We start from the raw sequence: 18,075 nt of genomic DNA on the forward strand, positions 1-18,075 counted from the left end.
ACTGTCCCTCCATTTAGAAAGGCGGAGGCGTCACGGTGTAATTATTTTAGGTGTAGTTGTTTTTTTTCCTGTGTAATAACATTCAATATTACTATCAATACATTTTTCAAAAAATGCCTTTCTATGCAAAATGGGTTTAAAAACATAAACAACTGTGGGATACTGTTTGTCCGTGATTGGACAGGGGGAACCAATTACGGTAGGATCAGCCTGATATTATTTGTATCCCACTGTAACTTTACTGTATAAAGAGCTAACATCTCAAAAATGTCAGCAGTAGTTGGTCATTACAAGAAGTGTTTGTGAACTAAAAACCTCTCCATTATGCTACCAGTGTCCAAGCATTCTTTTTTTTTTTTTCATACCGCACATACCAGAATTTGCATTTGCACTGTTAAATATTTATATAACTTTAATGCACATAAAAAAACAGCTGCTTGTTTAAGTGAAAATACATTGATGGGGTTTTTTTTGCACTAATAAAGTTGTGGAGTTGTAAAGTATTTTGTCTAGTGTCAATTATATCGTCAGTTATGTCATTATCGCAAATTTTCAAATGTATATCGTGATAAATTTTTTGGTCATATCGCCCTGCTCTACCTACCGTATGTTCCACGTAGGTTACCATCCAGTCCACAAGGGACCAAACCTCTATGGCCCGCCCACAGTAGGGCGGATCCATATAGTTTGGCTACAAGTCAGTGTCCCCCATCACATGCTACACGTTTGACACCCTGATAATTTAATAGCATAAATTTTATCTGAATGATTCATCGAGGTCCCTCATTCTTCCCATTTTGCTTCGTTTAAAACAAAAATGATTCTGCATTGTTTAAAATGAAACTTTTAATCACTGGGTGGGTTTTAATTAGGCTCTGTCTCTATGCTCATAAGGCTGAATTACATTTAATTAAATATTTATCGATGTAATTTTGATGTGGTTTTATGAATAGTGAATCGATTTGCAGACACATAAATGCCTACAGTATTTAGCAGAAAAATTTAAATTTCGGATGATGAATGTGGACGTTCGAGCTAAATAGCAATAGAGAGAAAAGAGAGAACGGGAAAGAGTTTGAGCCACAGAGACAGTGAAATAAAGAGCTCAAAGGATTGAGGGAAACACCAGTGAAAGTGAGTGAATCTTGACAAAAAAGGGATACAGAAGCAATAGCGAGAACACCAAGCCTCTAAGGAGAATTTACCACCACAGTGAGGAAGAGCTGAGCTCCAACTATTGACAGCTTTAGTCTGCGTTTGGCTCTGAAATGGCTTTGGCTGATGAATAAATCATGCAATGCTTTTTTTTTAGGGCTATTTTCATTCAAACATAAAAATATGCTCACTTTAACTATATCCATTTGGGAACACAATACTTGGCTTGCAAAAGTTGCTTCCATTGAACTAAAATGGTTATGAGGTCATCTCAAACTTTTAATTACGATTAAAAATACATAGGTCTATTTAGCTGTTGGGGCAAAGTGTGAACTACCTTACTCCCTACAGGTTTTACTCTGTACATATTCTCAGAGAAATCTGATTTTCATAAAGAGTGAGTTTATGTGCATTTATGGAAGAAGTGTGCCTGCTTTCACAGACCAGCTATAAAGAACAGCCGTCGGCAACTGAATTGAGTCCCTCCAGCGATGGGCATGCTCAGTACATACTCTAACTTGGCCCTTTGGTCACTCTTTCTTTTTAAAGAAATAAATGTATTTGACATATATATGCACATATATGTATTGCTCATAAATCCAAAAATGGTGTAGCAAATGAGGCATAAAATGCAACAATGTAATCAATAGTGACTTATGACACACTGAAATATTCATAGTGTGCTTGAGTTCAGACACCTTGATACATCATTCCTCCCCGCCAGCTCATTTGGCAAGAGAGAAACAGCCACAGAGAAAGAGAGAGACAGTTTAAGAAAGCTTCTTCCTGTAATTACTGCAGCAGCACTCTGCAGCTTCCCCTACTGGGATCAGTCAGACAGCACCATTCATAAGAAACACGCACAGAAGCCATTTGCAGTAAAAGGAACGCCGTCATTCTGGAGCCCACCAGTTGAATCTTTGATAGTCTCTGGAATGATAAGCACTCTGCACAGAAAGACACACGCTCACACACACACTACACCCCGAGGATGAACACTGCCACCATCTTTATGAGTCATCAGTAAAGGGCCCTGCAAAGCTGCCCCAGGATATCCAAAAGACATAAGCTCCTTTTTTCCATCGCCTCCCCTTTATTTCAGCGTCACAGTTCTCTCTCAGCGAAAACTCTCTGGGTCAAAAGCTTCTGGTCGTGGTTTTCTATTTTGCAGTTTGTTCCCATCGGTTACTCCAGCTTCCTCCCACAGTCCAAACACTTGCATGTTAGGCTAACGGGTGATTCTAAATTAGCCGCAGGGCTGGATGTGAGTGTGATAGTTATCATCTTGTTATAGATTGGCAACTTGTCCAGCTTTAACAATGCGCCAAAGAGAGTGACTGGATGCTACAAAGTGTGCACAATGCGCATGATGGACAGCAAACAGATATAAAATTTGTTGGCACGGATGTTTAGAATGCCGTTTTAGAAAGTGCAGCTCCCAGCAGGGTGCTGATGCCAGTCCACATGAACAATTAAAGGAGGTTCATGAAAGAAATCACAGATTACGATGTGTTTAAGTTAGAACTCATTGGTAACAAATCAGTACCAGTATTTAGTACCATGCTTTGTGACACGCACACTTGCGTTTCTTTTTCTTGCCAATTTAAAAGGTATCTGTGTAATTTTGTGCACACTGAGAAGTAGGAAGGTTTAAAAGGATGAATGTCAACTAACTCACTACCTCAAAATTCTAAATCTTAAACTATGAACGAGAGCTAATTTATTATAATCTGTGTGAACTGAACTTGTTCAGAGGTGTCATTCAAAGACAATATGCCTGAGCATGTGTGTGTGTGTATGTGTGTGTGTGTGTGTGTCTTACATTAACTACATAGCTCAAGGGTGTATGGAAAAAGCTGCAGCTGCGTACCACATAATTCATCTACCTCTCTGCATCTATTTAGCAAAGGCGAAGATTGAGGGATACGAAATACTGTCTACAATAATCTGCTGTCTTGCTTTCACATTTACTTGTATGCATACATATGTGTGCTCGGCAGAAGGTCTTTCAAACAGCTTAATCGAACACTGGCCTGTTAACAGCTGCAAAATACAGAAACGGCACAAAATTGTTTCTGTCAAGAGTACTTATAAGCAGTCATATATTTTTTTGTTGTTTGTGCTCTGTTGAAGTCAAACATCTTATTCTTCAGCTCTGGATGCTGCCCACCAGCAAAAATACTATTTGATTTTTACTGGAAACTATTCAACTGAAGTCGGTCCCAAATTGTTCAAATGACTGGCAAAGACATGTGGCCTGCTAGCTCTAAGAAAGCAGGCAAAAGTAAGTAAGCAGGCAAAAAGAGTATGGAGCACTGCCACCAGCTTCTGGAAAAAGTAGCACATTACACTTTACGCATTACTGTTGGTAATGTGTAATGTTTTACTTTTGGCAAAAACCAAAAGAAAAAACTGTTTTTTTTCTTTCAGAGAAATGACACATAAACACAACATTTATTATCTGTAGTTATTTATGTATTTGTTTGTTTGTCTGTCGGAATCTGCTCGGATAAGTTTGTTAGGTTCCTAAAACATGTCATCAACAGGGAAGTTGCAGAATGCCCTCTAGTGGACAAACTATGTCAACATGGCTGAAGGGTGTTTTTCTCCCGTCTCCTCTTTTTCTTTTTCATTTATTGGCAACAATAAATGCCAATACCAACAGATTTGCAAAAACTCAATACTGGTCGATATCAGTTTTAACTTAGAGATCTAAGCCAGATTGATTCTGCAAAGAAATTAGATGATTATTCAGCCAAAGGCTCTGAATATTTTTAGGAATAATGGTCAGCAATTGCCTTTTTACGAGGCAATGTGAAAAAGTCCTCGAGTCCTTTGTGAGCAAAAGGTTTTACAAGTGTGAGCGAATGCGGTGTCTGAGATGGTCATATCCAGGGCATACTTTCTTAAATGCTCTACAAATGCATTCCCACACCAGCCCAACACTACAGGGAAGCTGAACACATATAACACACTCATTTTACACTCTCATGCCGACCTTTTGACTTCTCTTTCTGTGTTCCAGATCTGCCACGGACGAAAAGCAGCTGCTTGTTAGAGGGGCTGTATATCTAGAGCCCCCTTGCCAAGTGATCCTTGCCATTTGGCCACTGGGCTCTGTGTTGGGTTGATATTCGGTTTAGGCTTGTCTGGCATCATTTGAAATGCCTTACTTAAAAGTGACTGGCAAACCTGGAAAGTTTAGTTCCTGTTACTTTGCATTTGTTTAAATCTGTCTCTGAGGCGATGGAAGCTGGGTTTACCATTTTATCATTAACCACTTTCTCTGTGGTTTTGTAGCAAAGACCTGCAGGTTCTGTCGCTTTAGTTTGATTATGTAGCTTAGGGCTTTTATTTTTTATTAGGTTTTGTGTATGTTGTTTTGCTGCATGAGGAGACCCTGAAGTTTAGTCACCTCCTTTTTTTGTTCATTTTCACTCCTTAACATATTTGTCTTAATTACCACTTTGTAAATAAATGTTGACTCACTGCCAGTGTTCATTATTTAGAATTTTGTAACTTACTAAGACCCATCTTTGCTTCTCACTGTGCCACATCGAACATAATAACTGCTCTGTCTGAGGTGGACATATTTAGAATATCCCCCAATTCAGACCACATACAGATCCAAGACAGAAAATGCAGAAAAAGCAGAAAAATCACATGATTTCCACTTTAAAACTTTTTATTCCGATGTCCTACGCAGACTCAACAACACCTACACGCACCACAGTGAAATGTCATATTCCTCTAATTTAACCATCATCAGAAAGACAAATGGAAATGCTCTGCCTGAAGGCTGAGGAACTAGACAGCCCTTCTGTCTCCTCTTCTTTGCCTCCATAATTTCCTCATTTTAGCCCATCTATCTATCTTTTTCTCTCTCACTATATGACAGCACCCCACCCCTGTCTGCATAATGCCAGGAGATACACTATAATCCAGGGAATTGCTAGCCCTAGGAGGGTGGTCTAAATAAAAGATGAATCCATGTAAGTATCGGTTGCTGACTCTGAATTTCTCTTCTCCTTGACCTGTAAAACTACTGATGAAACATCTCTTCCAGGTTGCAAGTCAAAACTGCTTCTTGATGTCAAAAACATGTAATTTCAAGGTGTTCGTAGAAATGACAAGGTAAAAAGAACTGTAGTAGAAGATTAAAACACTTCCAGCCCCACCTCTAGAAGTCTGCTGATCTCAGAAGTGGTTCCCCATTTATTCTCTAGTGATTAGGAAGTAAATCAATACTTATCGGTAGAGCTTCACTGACATGATTTAGCCTGGATATAGCTTCATAACAGCAGGTTAGAAACATGACTGAAAGGACTTTACAAGTTCCTGTAAAGCTGTTTTGTAAGCATCTAGGCTTCCGCTCTGATTACATAGCTGCAAAATTTCATTCAGTTCACACCGAGTACCTGATAGCATGTAAGAGCTAGGACTATATTCTGGATCAAAGTGCGTTTTAGTCATTGTTGTCTTGAATTTATGATTTTCAGTGTGCAAAATGCAACGATGCATGCCGATGTATGATGATGTCATTTAACTTGACTGTGAAGAAACTGTGATAAATGGCTTGTTTTCCCATTATTGCTTTAAATCACTGTTAGTATTAGATTTATATTAAATTTATTCTGCCTTGCTGCAGTTTCATGTCAGCATCTCTTGCATATAGCAGATATAATCAGTACTTGTGACACACACACGCGCGTTGCCAGTGGTCGCATGTCTGCACTCTGAAAATAAATGTGCGCGAACGGAACTGCTACACTGATTCATCATCATCTCAAAGTGAGAGAAAACAGAAGGAGGGTATTTCTGTCTGTTAGTTTGAGTTTCAAACTGGAGCCTGATGTAGCATCAACATCTTGTTACAGAGATGGTTTATCACTATCTCTCCTCAGCTTTTTGTTTCGGCACGTGTTTGCTGGTGAAAGGGCGCCGAGATGGAGTGGTGAAGAGCGACAGAGAGATAGGTGAGTGTTTTACAACTAAAAAAGGTACAAAGCTATCGTCACGGAAAACGGGAGGTCCACTGGGAATAAGATGGATGATCTCAGAGCACCAATTAAGGGGCAATAAAAGGGAACAACTCAAGAGTTCATACAAAATCCAAAGTGAGTTAAGATAAAAAACATTTTAAAAAAATCCAAAAAGGAAGAGTAACACACATCATGGCAAAGAATAAAGAAAACTGAGGCTGATGTAACTACACAAATACAGACACAGGCGGCAACCGGAGGAGGAGGAAACATCTGAGAAACAGCTCAACCAAATCAGATGAGGAGACAAGGGGAAAATATAACTAAAGGTAAGACGCAAAAGATGCAAGACTATCAAAATAACAAAAAACACCCGAACACCCAATACAGACACGAAGACTTAACAAGTTATAAAAAGATACTAGTTAGTAGGGCTCGGCCATATCATACCGTTCACGGTAATACCAGAATACAGTTAGGCAATGATAAGAAAATGAAATATTGCAATAGAATATGGGTAAAATGCGCATGCATAGTGCCTTTGTTTTTATACGCAGATGGGGGAAAATGCATGGCGGCGACGGAGAATGAGAAGGGCGAAAGCGGATCGTTGAATGAAACGGATGAACCAGAATTGGTTTGTAAAAATGCTGCAACTTCAGTGATGTGGAACTGGTTTGGCTTTCGTCTGTCAGATACACACAAAAGCACAATTTTTGGTAGAGCATGCAAGCAGGCCGTCGTTATTACCATGTTTTTCAGAAAATAAAGTACACTTAAAATCAATTGTTTGATTTTCTGAAAAATCGACAGTGCCCCTTATAATCTGGTGCACCTTATGTATAAACTCTGGTTGTGCTTACTTACCTCCAACCGATTTTATGTGGTACACGGCGCTCAAAAATCTGTCAAAAAATGTTCTAGTACAACTTTCGTAAGCTACGAAGCCGCACCACTTGATGGAATGTCGGAGCATTACGGCTACCGTAGGCAGGAGCCTCGCGGAGTGATACGTACTGTGCTTCAACATAATATTACCGTATTGTGTGTGTGTACAACCTCTTTTTAAGTTTTGTGGATATTATATATAGTTATGCTCAGGATGTGTCGGCCAGTTTCCACTGGAAACGCCTTTTGGTTAAACTGTCAGCAAGTAATTTGCATTTGCACTGTTAAATTTTTATATAACTTTGATGCACATAAAAAACAGCTGCTTGTTTAAGTGAAAATACATTGATGGGGTTTTTTTGTACTAACAAAGTTGTGGAGTTGTAAAGTATTTTGTCTCGCGTCAATTATATCATCAGGTATGTTGTTATCGCAAATTTTCAAATATGTATTGCGATAAATATTTTTGGCCATATTGCCCTGCCCTGCTAGTTAGGCTAGACTAAACTAAAGAATACAAAGTAACAAACAGTTGTTAAGAAAACTATAAAATAAGGATTCCGAATTACAAAACTCAAGGAGCAAAACCAACTAAGGATGCGCACACACACACATAATTGATTTTGTGATATTGTAACATATATCAATATCAACAGATATGAAAGAAAATTATTGTGCTGTGATTTTTTTTCCAAACCACTGAAAATACCCCTCCAAAAAATAATTATTCTGGTTCTAATACTTCACTTCATGTGCTTAAAATTGAAAGGCTTTTTGTGCTCACCTAAAACCTTTAAGCTTGTCTTTTGCTAACTTTTGTAGAACTTCAATCTTAAGACATGTGTACTGCCACAGCAACACAAACACAGCAGCAATAGGCAGAAATTTCTCTTCTACTGTATGATACCCATCTACCCATTTTCTTAACCGCTTATCCAGTTCAGGGTCACAGAGGCAGCTGGAGTTTATCTCAGCTGACTGGGATAGGAAAGGGGCAGGCTACATCCTGGACATGTCCTATTGTAAGACATGACTTCTAACACTCTTCATGCAAAATTCAATACTCTTCTGAGTCAGAAACCCCTAGAGGACTCTATAGCTTTTTTCCTTCTTTCCCTCTCCCTCTTTCAGTCAAGTGACTCACATTCACACAGCAGCTAAGTATGTTCACTGCTGTCCTTTTTTAACGACACGTAAACACTTCAGACATCCTCACATACACACACACAGTCTTTGTTTAGATGGAAGCTGACCACTGCTTCTGTTTTTGCTCATGTCTGATGTCCAGCTGACTCCCCTTCATTATTCATTATGCGGCAGTTCAGTGGGATATGCACTCCGCTGAGTGCGCTTCCTCGTTGCCTTCATTGTCTGAAGAATGATTAGGCTGCCACTGCTGTATCTATTTGTGTGTGCGAGTGCACACGTGGAGGTGGGGTGTTCGATGTGCAGCGAGTGCTCTTCCATTGGCGTTTGCAATAACCCAAACCAAAAACACACAGAATTTCTGGGGACAAGCGAGCCATGTTTGGTGTCAAAACTCCACTTCAAGGTACAATAACAGAAAAGGACAACCGGCAATCAAAGGGGGGCGCTGATGCATTACTGTTTAAGCGTGTGCACATGGGAGTGTTTGCAGCAGGGGTTGACAGGGTACTGAGATCGTGTCTGTCTTAAGAACACAGGCATGAGACCTCCCGGGTATGTTGTTCGCACGTCCTTGGAGAATCAGACCCAGCGGCTTACACGTGGACAGATAGGGCGCACAAACACAGTCGCTCCCTGCGAGGCAGCAGTAATCCATCTTCTCAGCCCGAATGCATGCAGCACACTTCCACTCAGCACGATGCATAGAGATGAGCACAACATAAACAGGCCCCTCAAGTTGTTTAGTTGTGACAAAGATCAAAGAAAGAAACACGGCAGCTAAGGCGAAAACAAGCATGCTGATCTGACGTCAACGGCATTAGGCCTAATAAATCCTGAACTCAACAAGACAGCTAAAATATTCCCTCAGACAGCAGCCACTTTGCCAGTGACACGTCTCAGCTTTCACTTCACAGTAAGGCTGTGTATTTTGCACCAAGTAAGAGGGGGTGTGTGGTAGGGTAACGCTTTATTTTTTGTAGAGCGCAACTAAGTGAGTACCGAGAGCTGGAACAACCCGTAAATTATCATCATCAAAAACAATTTACATAAATAAAGCAGTGTAAAGGCCATAAGTACCAGCACCAGTTTGTCTGTGCAGCTAGCACTGCTTCTGTGTGACAGAGTAGTCCTGAATGGCCCAGTTAGAGCCAGTTATATTTCCCCAGTGACAAAAAGTATTCGCTCAGCTCATCACAGTAGAGTTTAGGAAATAAATATCTTGAATCTTCTACTAAGCTTCATAGTTATCTGTTCATTCGCAAAAAACGAATAAAACCCACTGTAACATAAAAGCATAAAGAGCTACTAAACGTTAGTGTTATTCATGCAGAAATACACATTTTACAAGACATCAAGTGGCCTCCTGTCTCCTTTGTGAACAGTTATTTATCAATTTTACATTCGTCATCTGCCTGCCTCAGTTCTGAAGAGCCTGACTCCCAGGCGTCCACTTTCTGACATCGGCCTAGGGTGTTTGTTTTCCTTAAAGCACTTTTATAGGGCATGAGAACCCCTTAATAGACAGCAGGCTTCAATTTCTTTACACTGACTTCTTTATCAGATTGCTGCCAGCTTACTCTCAGTGGAGGTAATTCAATCCCGTTAAAAAAGGAGCCTGTACATTTACTCTGGTCAGCTGTTCCAGACAAATGATTCTGCAGTGTGCAAAGACAAATGACCCATTAAAGCATCTAAAACACTGCTGCACCTTCTGCAATCATTTTTTCCCTTTTTTTTTTCTTTTGCCCAAGACATAAGTCACATTTAAACCCTGGATTAAGCTCTTCAAATGATTTCATGTTATTTTTCTAGATAATAAATGTACTTACTCAAGATAAACAGTCCAGTGAAGAATGACCCTAACTGCTATAATCAGTCACATGACACCCCCGTCAACTTGATGATGATGACTAATAGTAAGATTAGACACATTGGCAAATGAAGTAAATAGTATTGATCCTCTTGTCATAATGCATTATTCTGCTGGAAAGCCTTGGGTACATGCATTTATATGGTTGTCATTTTTACATGTACCAACGACAAGAGTACTGCAGTCCAAACTTGGCACTTATTTAAAGCAAAAACCTCCCCAGTTGGTCACTGTGCCCCGCCACACCGCAAAATGTAATCATGACGAGCACAAGGAACACGACAAACAGGCCAGGGCACTGACTCAGTTTCAACGCTCCTCTACAAGCCAATCAGATGGAGCATTTTAACAAATCCAATCTGCAGACCCTGCTGCCAGCATCAAGATGATCCAAGACCACGATACTCTCCTAGGTTAATACCCAGATGGGTCAAAGCTATTTTGGCAGGACAAGATATACACAATGTAAAATAAAATCACTGTACATTTATCTGGCCTAAATGTTTCCTTAAACAGATTATTCTTGTTTTTTTATGTATTTAAAAGAACCATGCCAAATCTATGTATTTGACCTACTGCTGAATAGTCTTCTTTTCCTTATTTCTTAAGTAGTGTTGCTCCAAACTAGGTAACCAGGCTCTTCCTGTCTTGTGCAAACATACATGGAAGTATATAAGCAAAACATTTGGACAATTCAAACGAGCTTGAAAGTCAATATTTGGTATGACCACTTATATGCTTCAACACAGACTGAATTCACTTAGGCAAACTTTCTTGTAATTTCTTTAAGTAGTCTTCAGGAATGGTTCACCCACCTTCTTGAAGGACATTCAAAGCTCTTCTGTGGATGTTGGCTGCCTTTCTTTCTGTTCTCTGTCAAGATGACCCTTCACTTCCTCAAATATGTTGAGGTCATGTTGAGGTTGTGCAAACCATGATTGATAGTGTTCCACGACATATCCAGAAATGTTTTTACTGCAATGGCAGTCTGTTTGGGATCACTGTCATGCTAAAAATGGTGCTGCTAATCAGACAATCTGATGGTACTTTTCTGCTTTCATAACTCCATAAATTCTGACAAGATTCCCAACACCCTAAACAACCTAAAATCTAGTCCCAAACCATGGCAGAGCCTCCACCTTCTGTTTTACAAAAGGCTGTAGACACTTAATGTTGGACACCACTTCTGACCTCCTCGTACATTTTGACGACAAGGTCACTTCAGTAGACCTTTTCTCCATGTTTCCCATTCTTAAACATGGCTTCTTGACAGCTACCCTTCCACTGAGATCATTTCTGATGAGCCTTTAGTGAACAGTAGATGGATCAACTGTAGTGCCAGATACACCTCTCAATACTTTTTTGATGGATTTTCTATTTCTTAAGAACATTAATTTCAGATACTGTTCATCTACTGTAGGTTGTTTTTAGGCCTTCCACGTCTTCTTTTATCCTCCACTTGCCTGCTTTCCTCACATTTTTTTAAGAACACAGTGTAAACAATGCTGCCTGCCACGATTAGTCGACTAGTCACGATTACGTCGACTATCAAAATCGTCGACGACTAATTTAATAGTCGACGCATCATTTGAAGCTTTGTAAGATCCCAAAAGACACAGGAATAAGTAGTAGGATTTAAGAGTGTAATAACGGACTGAAACAGAAGATGGCAGCACTGCATGTACAAGGATGCCAGCTGCCGTTAAGCCCCGAAGAAGAAGAAGCAGTGTCCGGTATCGTAGCTGTGTCCAAATTCAGGAACCGCATCCTCCTGTGCCCGCATTTGTAGGCCGATTACGTTACAGCGACACGATGAAGACTGTCCAAATTCGAAGACTCCGACAAATGCGGCCGACAAATGCGGCCGACAAATGCGCCCTTCATTTCCCCAGATTTGAAGGATGGGTTGGGTGTATACTTCGTGGCCCAACCTATCCCAGAATTCATAGTGTGGCCCTGCTCAGTTTTCAACAATGGCAGCAGCTAGTTAGTTTTAATATTATTATTAATATTACTTATTATTCTTTCTGGGTCACAAAATAAATGTTTAACATATTTTCAGGCAAGAATGTAGCTGTGTAAACTTCAAATATCTGCTTGGTTTATCAAGACACCACATGTTTTCAAAAGCACTCAGACGTTTTCGGAGACGTTTGTTACCCACCAGCTCGATAGCTAGCCGGGGTTCAAGGCTCACTAGAGCAGGTGAGAACACCGGACTCCAGGCAAATCATTTTCAAACCCACTGCTGTCTTTCGCTACTCAGGTTAAACATGATATATAAGTCATTTAGATAACTTCAAAATGTTATTGTTTGGCTTTTTTCAGTATATTCTTTGTTCCTTAGTAAATCAGTTTGGCTAAGATTAAAGTTATAGTTTTTACACAGCTGAATAAACGTCAAGCAGACAATTAATAATCAGAAGTGTGAGATGCTCGAGAATATACTCCGGTGTCCTGTTATATCTCAGATAGCAAGGAGCAGACAGCTGAGTTTATTAAACTCCACCGAAACAATCTGCAAATTTCATTAAAATGTAATAAACTATCATCTTGTCTTTATTTTTAGTTAGCACATGTCTTAAGCACTTAAAGCTGTAAGCTAATGATAGTTATATAAGAGCAGATGCATGCTGGTGCAATAAGTTGTACGTTTTACGTCCAATGGATGCATGATCTGATTAGTCAACTAATCACAAAGATAATCTAATAGACTATCAAAATAATCATTTGTGGCATCCCTACTGTCAAACTGCATTATCTTTGGCCTTTTCTTTTAGTCATTGAAAGAAGAAAGAAAGTGTTGCATTGTTATGCCTCAATGATTCACAAGCCTTTTTTAAGTCCTCTGGAAATGGTCAGGTACAAGGTCGGGACATTCACAAAAGCTGGAACTATGATAAGAAAGTCTGGCTCCTTGGAAGCAAAATATAAAGAAATGAAGGATGCCTCAAGACTTTAGCACAGTACTAATACTACTGTGAGAAAACAATTTTAAGACAGTTTAGGAGCGCCAACACCTGCAATTAGGTGTGAACCAGCGACAGGCTATGTCATGGGATATTAAACAGTGCAATCTAATATTAAACCACACTTGTTCAGGAAACATCTAAGTGATCTCAGATATCAATGTTCCAGGCATTTTGTTAGAGCAAATATACAAATGGAAAAGTAAGCCTCTTAGGAATTCAAAACTACATGAAGACAGAGGAAATGTTATGAGGCATTAAAATGGAAATGCCATTATCGCCCACTCTCCCAAACTCCAATATTTGAAATATAGAATACTGATGAGTTAATCAATAAACTGGCAACATCAATCAACTAACAAACATATTTTCTTAAAAGGCTTATTGTATAATTAGATTAAAAATGGGACTTGCCAAATGAATTCACACAAAGAAACGCTAATAGGATTAATTCCTCATGGTAAATGGTTGCATCGCCCTCTGTTGGTTGAGTACCTAAATCTAAATTACCACAAATATAACAAGTTTTCATTATTATGCTTGGCCTTATCTTATCAAGACTGAGTCAACAAAACATTAATTGGAATGCGCCGAGTGTCAAACAATTACTGACTCCGCTTTATCTGGAAAACACAAACTCTATTACACCAGTGATGATAATAATAAATAATGTTGTGTGTTTCTCTGTACTCAGGCACAACGATAGAGTGGAAGGACAGAAATATGGTGTCTTTGGGTGCATTCACGCAAGATCAAACACACACACACACACACACTATCGGGAACAACACAGAAAGTATTTGCTTGTCAGAACCATGGGTACAAGCTCGAGCGTATGTGTGTGAACATGCATGGGGGTGCGTTTATAGCCCCCTTGCCTGTTGCCATGACTCACCAATGAGTCACAAGCCAGGGAGTGCGAAGTTGCGCAAATCAGGAGCCCTTCTTTGTCACTTCATAGTTTGGCACGGTGCAGCAGCAGGTCGGTGACGTAATCTAATCATTAAGAGAAAGCTAGTCATCCTGGCATGGGAGTCAGAGGTGTCAGAAAGGGAGGAGGGCTGATTCAACAATCACTGACTCAATATGAGACACGAGTAGGGCTGACACTTGGTTACTGTAAATGAATGGTCTCACTTGACAGGTTGGAGTGTAGGGAGCTGAAGGGAAAGCAAGCAGGCACGCATCCCTTTCTAGGCCCAGTCACAGATATGAATTATACATTCTGCGTCCATGCCGCTGAAAGATATGTATAATGAAATCCCACCATGGATCGTGTGATTCACACACACACGCACACAGCGCTTACTGTATGTGCACACAGCCCAGAAACACAATGCCAATCCTGATTCAGCTATCTGCAGAATGAGCTGAGGAGTGAAGATAGAACTCCCATGGCTCTTATCACACTCTGCCCAGCTACAGCAGTGTCGACAAGACGAGAACGGCACATGTTTGCAAAGGAAACTAATGTGCGTTGAATGAAGGAAAGCAGGTTTTTCGGAGGATAACAGCACATTATAAAAGCTGAGTCTGAGCTAGATGGCATGACGCTGAGCTAAGAGTTTTTGCATTCGCAAAGTGGACAAAAGGCATTTAGGGTCAGATAAATCACCTGCCCATCCCCCAACAACATTCAGATGGTGTGGTTACTGCTCTTCTGCGCCATCCTTTCCAGGCTTTTTTAAACTTTCTGCTGACTCGCTGTTCAAAGAGGAAACGTAGCCACAGAGTTTACGAATAATTGCGTGCCTTCATTGAATTTGAGATGCGACTGCTCCCAAGCGTATTCATGATATATGTGGGTTGCTTTGTATTGCCTGCCCTCTTTGGTTCAGAGAGCCTTGCAAGATTGTTTATCCAACCCTCACTTTCGCAGAACTGCCTCCATCAAATCAAAGAGCCAACCTTTCGCATGCTGGACGATGATGAGTTCTGTTCAGCTAAGAATAGAAAATAACAAGGTTTCTAAATGCACAGACATGCACCTCAACTACCTGCCTCACCAAAATATCCAAAACACGCAGAAAGACAAAAGATGTGTTTAGATGTCACCACTGTTTAATCACTTATAAATATCCTTAAATCAAAGTCTTTGAAACATTTGGCCCCTGAAGTTTCTTATTAAGGCATCTTATTTACAGTTCCCAAAATGCTTGGTGAGCTGATGTAATCACTTAGTAGATGCAGTATAGCTATACACCGCCAAACACAATGCCATGCATGCAGCTGAAGCTTGGGCAACAACAGTTCCAGGAAGCACCAAAATAGAGACAGGACGTTCATTTAGTAAACACAATAAAGCATGTCAGCAATCTGTGTAAAACAAGCTGTCAAATAAGATAAAGAAAGACATGATCTTTCTTACTCTATGAGTTGCTCCATTCCAGCACCCTGAGGCTCCAGTGGCTCCCCAGGTGGGGATTTGTAGTCCTCCTTTTTACACCCACTTGTTTATTTCCTGGAAGCAGAGAAACAAGTGTGTTATCCCGAAAGTGCATTAGAAGAAAAGGCCTGTATTTATCGACAGTTATTTTTACAGTAGGGTGAAATTCCTTTGTTTTCCCAGTTAGGAAGCTGAGGTCAGCAGCACACTGTAAACAATGTAAAACAGAGGGAAATGCTGAACAAGCACATGTGGGCCTATCTTTAAGTCATACATCAAAATCATCATTCATTTTAAAGCTGAAGGTGATTTTTCCTTCAAGCTATCGGTCTTGTAGTTCGCATGTCTTCTGTATCTGTCAACCTCTCCGTGTTTTTTTAAGGGCCTCTCAAGCCCAGTGAGATCTTGAGGTGTTGAGTTTCAACGTTATCGTCATGCTGTGTGATTTATGATGGAAACAGAGCATAGGGCTGGTTTCTGTGTCCTTTGTGAATTTCTCTGAATGTTACACTACTGCTACCAAGTATCACAGCCTTCTACTTACACATCTAGAATGAATCTGAATAGGTGTTTAAAGCCCATAAACACGATCAGGACTATCAGGTCTTTTCTTACATCCATTTACAACTGGTTAATTACATGATTTGTACATTTAGTGTAGCAATGGAACTGACTTCCAAAAAGTTAATTCTGTTCCCGTTTTCAGTGGGAGAAACGTTTCGTCGCTCATCCAACTGACTTCTTCAGTCTCCATTGACTGCAGGTTTCCCCAACCTTACAGTACATTTGCACAATGACTAAAACTAGCACCACTGATGAACAATGGTCAGTTTCTTGATCATTAATATGCAATTTGTCATGACCATTGATCAACAACCACCGATCAAAGACCATTGATCAATGGCCGTAAGTAGCATTCACAGAGTGGGGGAATGGCTGCAATCACAGCATTGTAAGATGGTGACAGATGTACCCTTAGGCCCCCTCCTCAATTCAGAGATGGTCTTTCCCTTTTCACGTAAATGGCCTCATCGACTCCTCGCTCAAACCAGGGTTCCTCCCTGTCCAGGATGTGTACATCTTCATCAGAGAGGATGGCCACTCGCCTATAAGTATGAATAGACTGCAGAGTCCTGGCATGATGAGTTAGCTCTTCTGTGTTGTGCCATCCACTTAGCCAGAGGTTGTTTGGTTTCCCCGATGCATAAATCACAGCAATCCTCCTGACTCTTAACAGCGTACACTATATTACTCTGTTTGAGCCCGGGGACACGATCCTTGGGGTGGACCAATTTTTGGTGCACTGTGTTTTGGGGTTTGAAAGTCATAGAGATGCTGTGCTTAGAGAAAATGTGTCTTAACTGTTCCGATATTCCTGACACATAAGGGATCACTAAGGGTTTTCACTTAGACAGCAGTTGTCCTTCTTCTCTCTTGGATCGCCTGAAGCTTTCTCAGCTGGGATAACCACATTTACTCAGGGCCTTCTTGATATGATGTTGCTCTGTTTCCCTGGCTACTGTGTCTGTGGGCTTGGCTCTCTGTAGTAGCGTCCTGATTGTGCTCCAGTGGATGATGAGAGTCTTTAAATTTTCTTTATTCCTTAATCTGACACTTCTTTTCTCAATTAATCTATCAATAACTTTGTCTATATGATGTTATAAAACACAGATCATTGTACACCCCAAGGAAACACTTACAGACATTTTTTCTGACAAGTCCAAAGACCCAAAGATCCATGTAACTGTAATATATAACAAATCAAGTCATTTTATGCTTAGAGTACATTTAAAGATGTCTATCTGTCTTTATTAGTGAAAAACACTGTTGTAAAGCACAAATACCCTGTAAATACTATCATTACTGTAGATAACTATGTAATTTTACTTTATATTACATGTAGTTAAACCTATGGGTTCATTTATAGAAGGAAAACAATAAAGTTGTTATTAGTTAACCTTCAGTTAAAGTTAGTAGTGTTTAGATGGCAACAACTAAAAAACAAAAAAGCAAGCATAACACTGGATGACATGATAAATAGAGATGCCCTGGTTGACCAGCCAGGGACCAGAATCAACTGATTGCCAGTGTTATCAGCCTTGACCGGTGACTGAAAGATCAGCTAGCAAGCCTGTGCACGGCAAGCACAGGAACACAGGCAGACAGTCCTCAGTGTGAGTCCTCACTCAACACAGATTCTCAAATGTTTTTTGAATGTTTAGAACAGCAACCCAAATCAAACACTTAAATTACCTTCACACAGCAGAAAACAAACAGCAAACAGCAGAACAGAAACTAACAAAGGCAGAGTAGCTAAAGCTAAAGCTATCAAGAGCTCAGAGCCAGCCACAAGCTAGCAGCCTCAGTATAAGCAAAGAGTCAAAGGAGTTGCAAGGAAAATTCTGGAGATTTGTGAAACAAAGAAAAGGGTCCATGTCCTGTTATCTGGTGAAGCTATAAATATACAGGAAAATATGTCAGGTAAAACTTGGAAACTAGCACATAATGACAAAACAAGCAAATCTGGTCTCAGTTTCAGAACTGCGAAACCCAGACCATAGGTCTAAGGTACTCTTTAAGATTAAGCCCAATCTGAATATGCTTGAAAGAGACTAGTTTTTAGTCAACTTTTGAAAGTATTTAGTGGAAAAAGATCCCCATAGCCCTTTTAGGCAC

The 18,075-nt window shown here is 40.1% G+C and overlaps 1 protein-coding gene across 1 annotated transcript in view; it reads right to left on the reverse strand.

Annotated features, from left to right (window-relative positions):
* ankfn1b (ankyrin repeat and fibronectin type III domain containing 1b) overlaps positions 1 to 18,075 on the reverse strand; it is a 161,466-nt gene that overhangs the window by 139,848 nt on the left and 3,543 nt on the right. The window contains exon 2 of the mRNA XM_006808024.3: positions 15,382 to 15,474. Within this exon, the coding sequence (XP_006808087.1) occupies positions 15,382 to 15,398 (17 nt within the window). The 5' untranslated portion in view covers positions 15,399 to 15,474. The remainder of the gene's footprint in view (positions 1 to 15,381; positions 15,475 to 18,075) is intronic.

Source organism: Neolamprologus brichardi, chromosome 8 (assembly GCF_056152115.1).
Source record: "Neolamprologus brichardi isolate AB-2024 chromosome 8, ASM5615211v1, whole genome shotgun sequence".
Taxonomy (NCBI): domain Eukaryota; kingdom Metazoa; phylum Chordata; class Actinopteri; order Cichliformes; family Cichlidae; genus Neolamprologus; species Neolamprologus brichardi.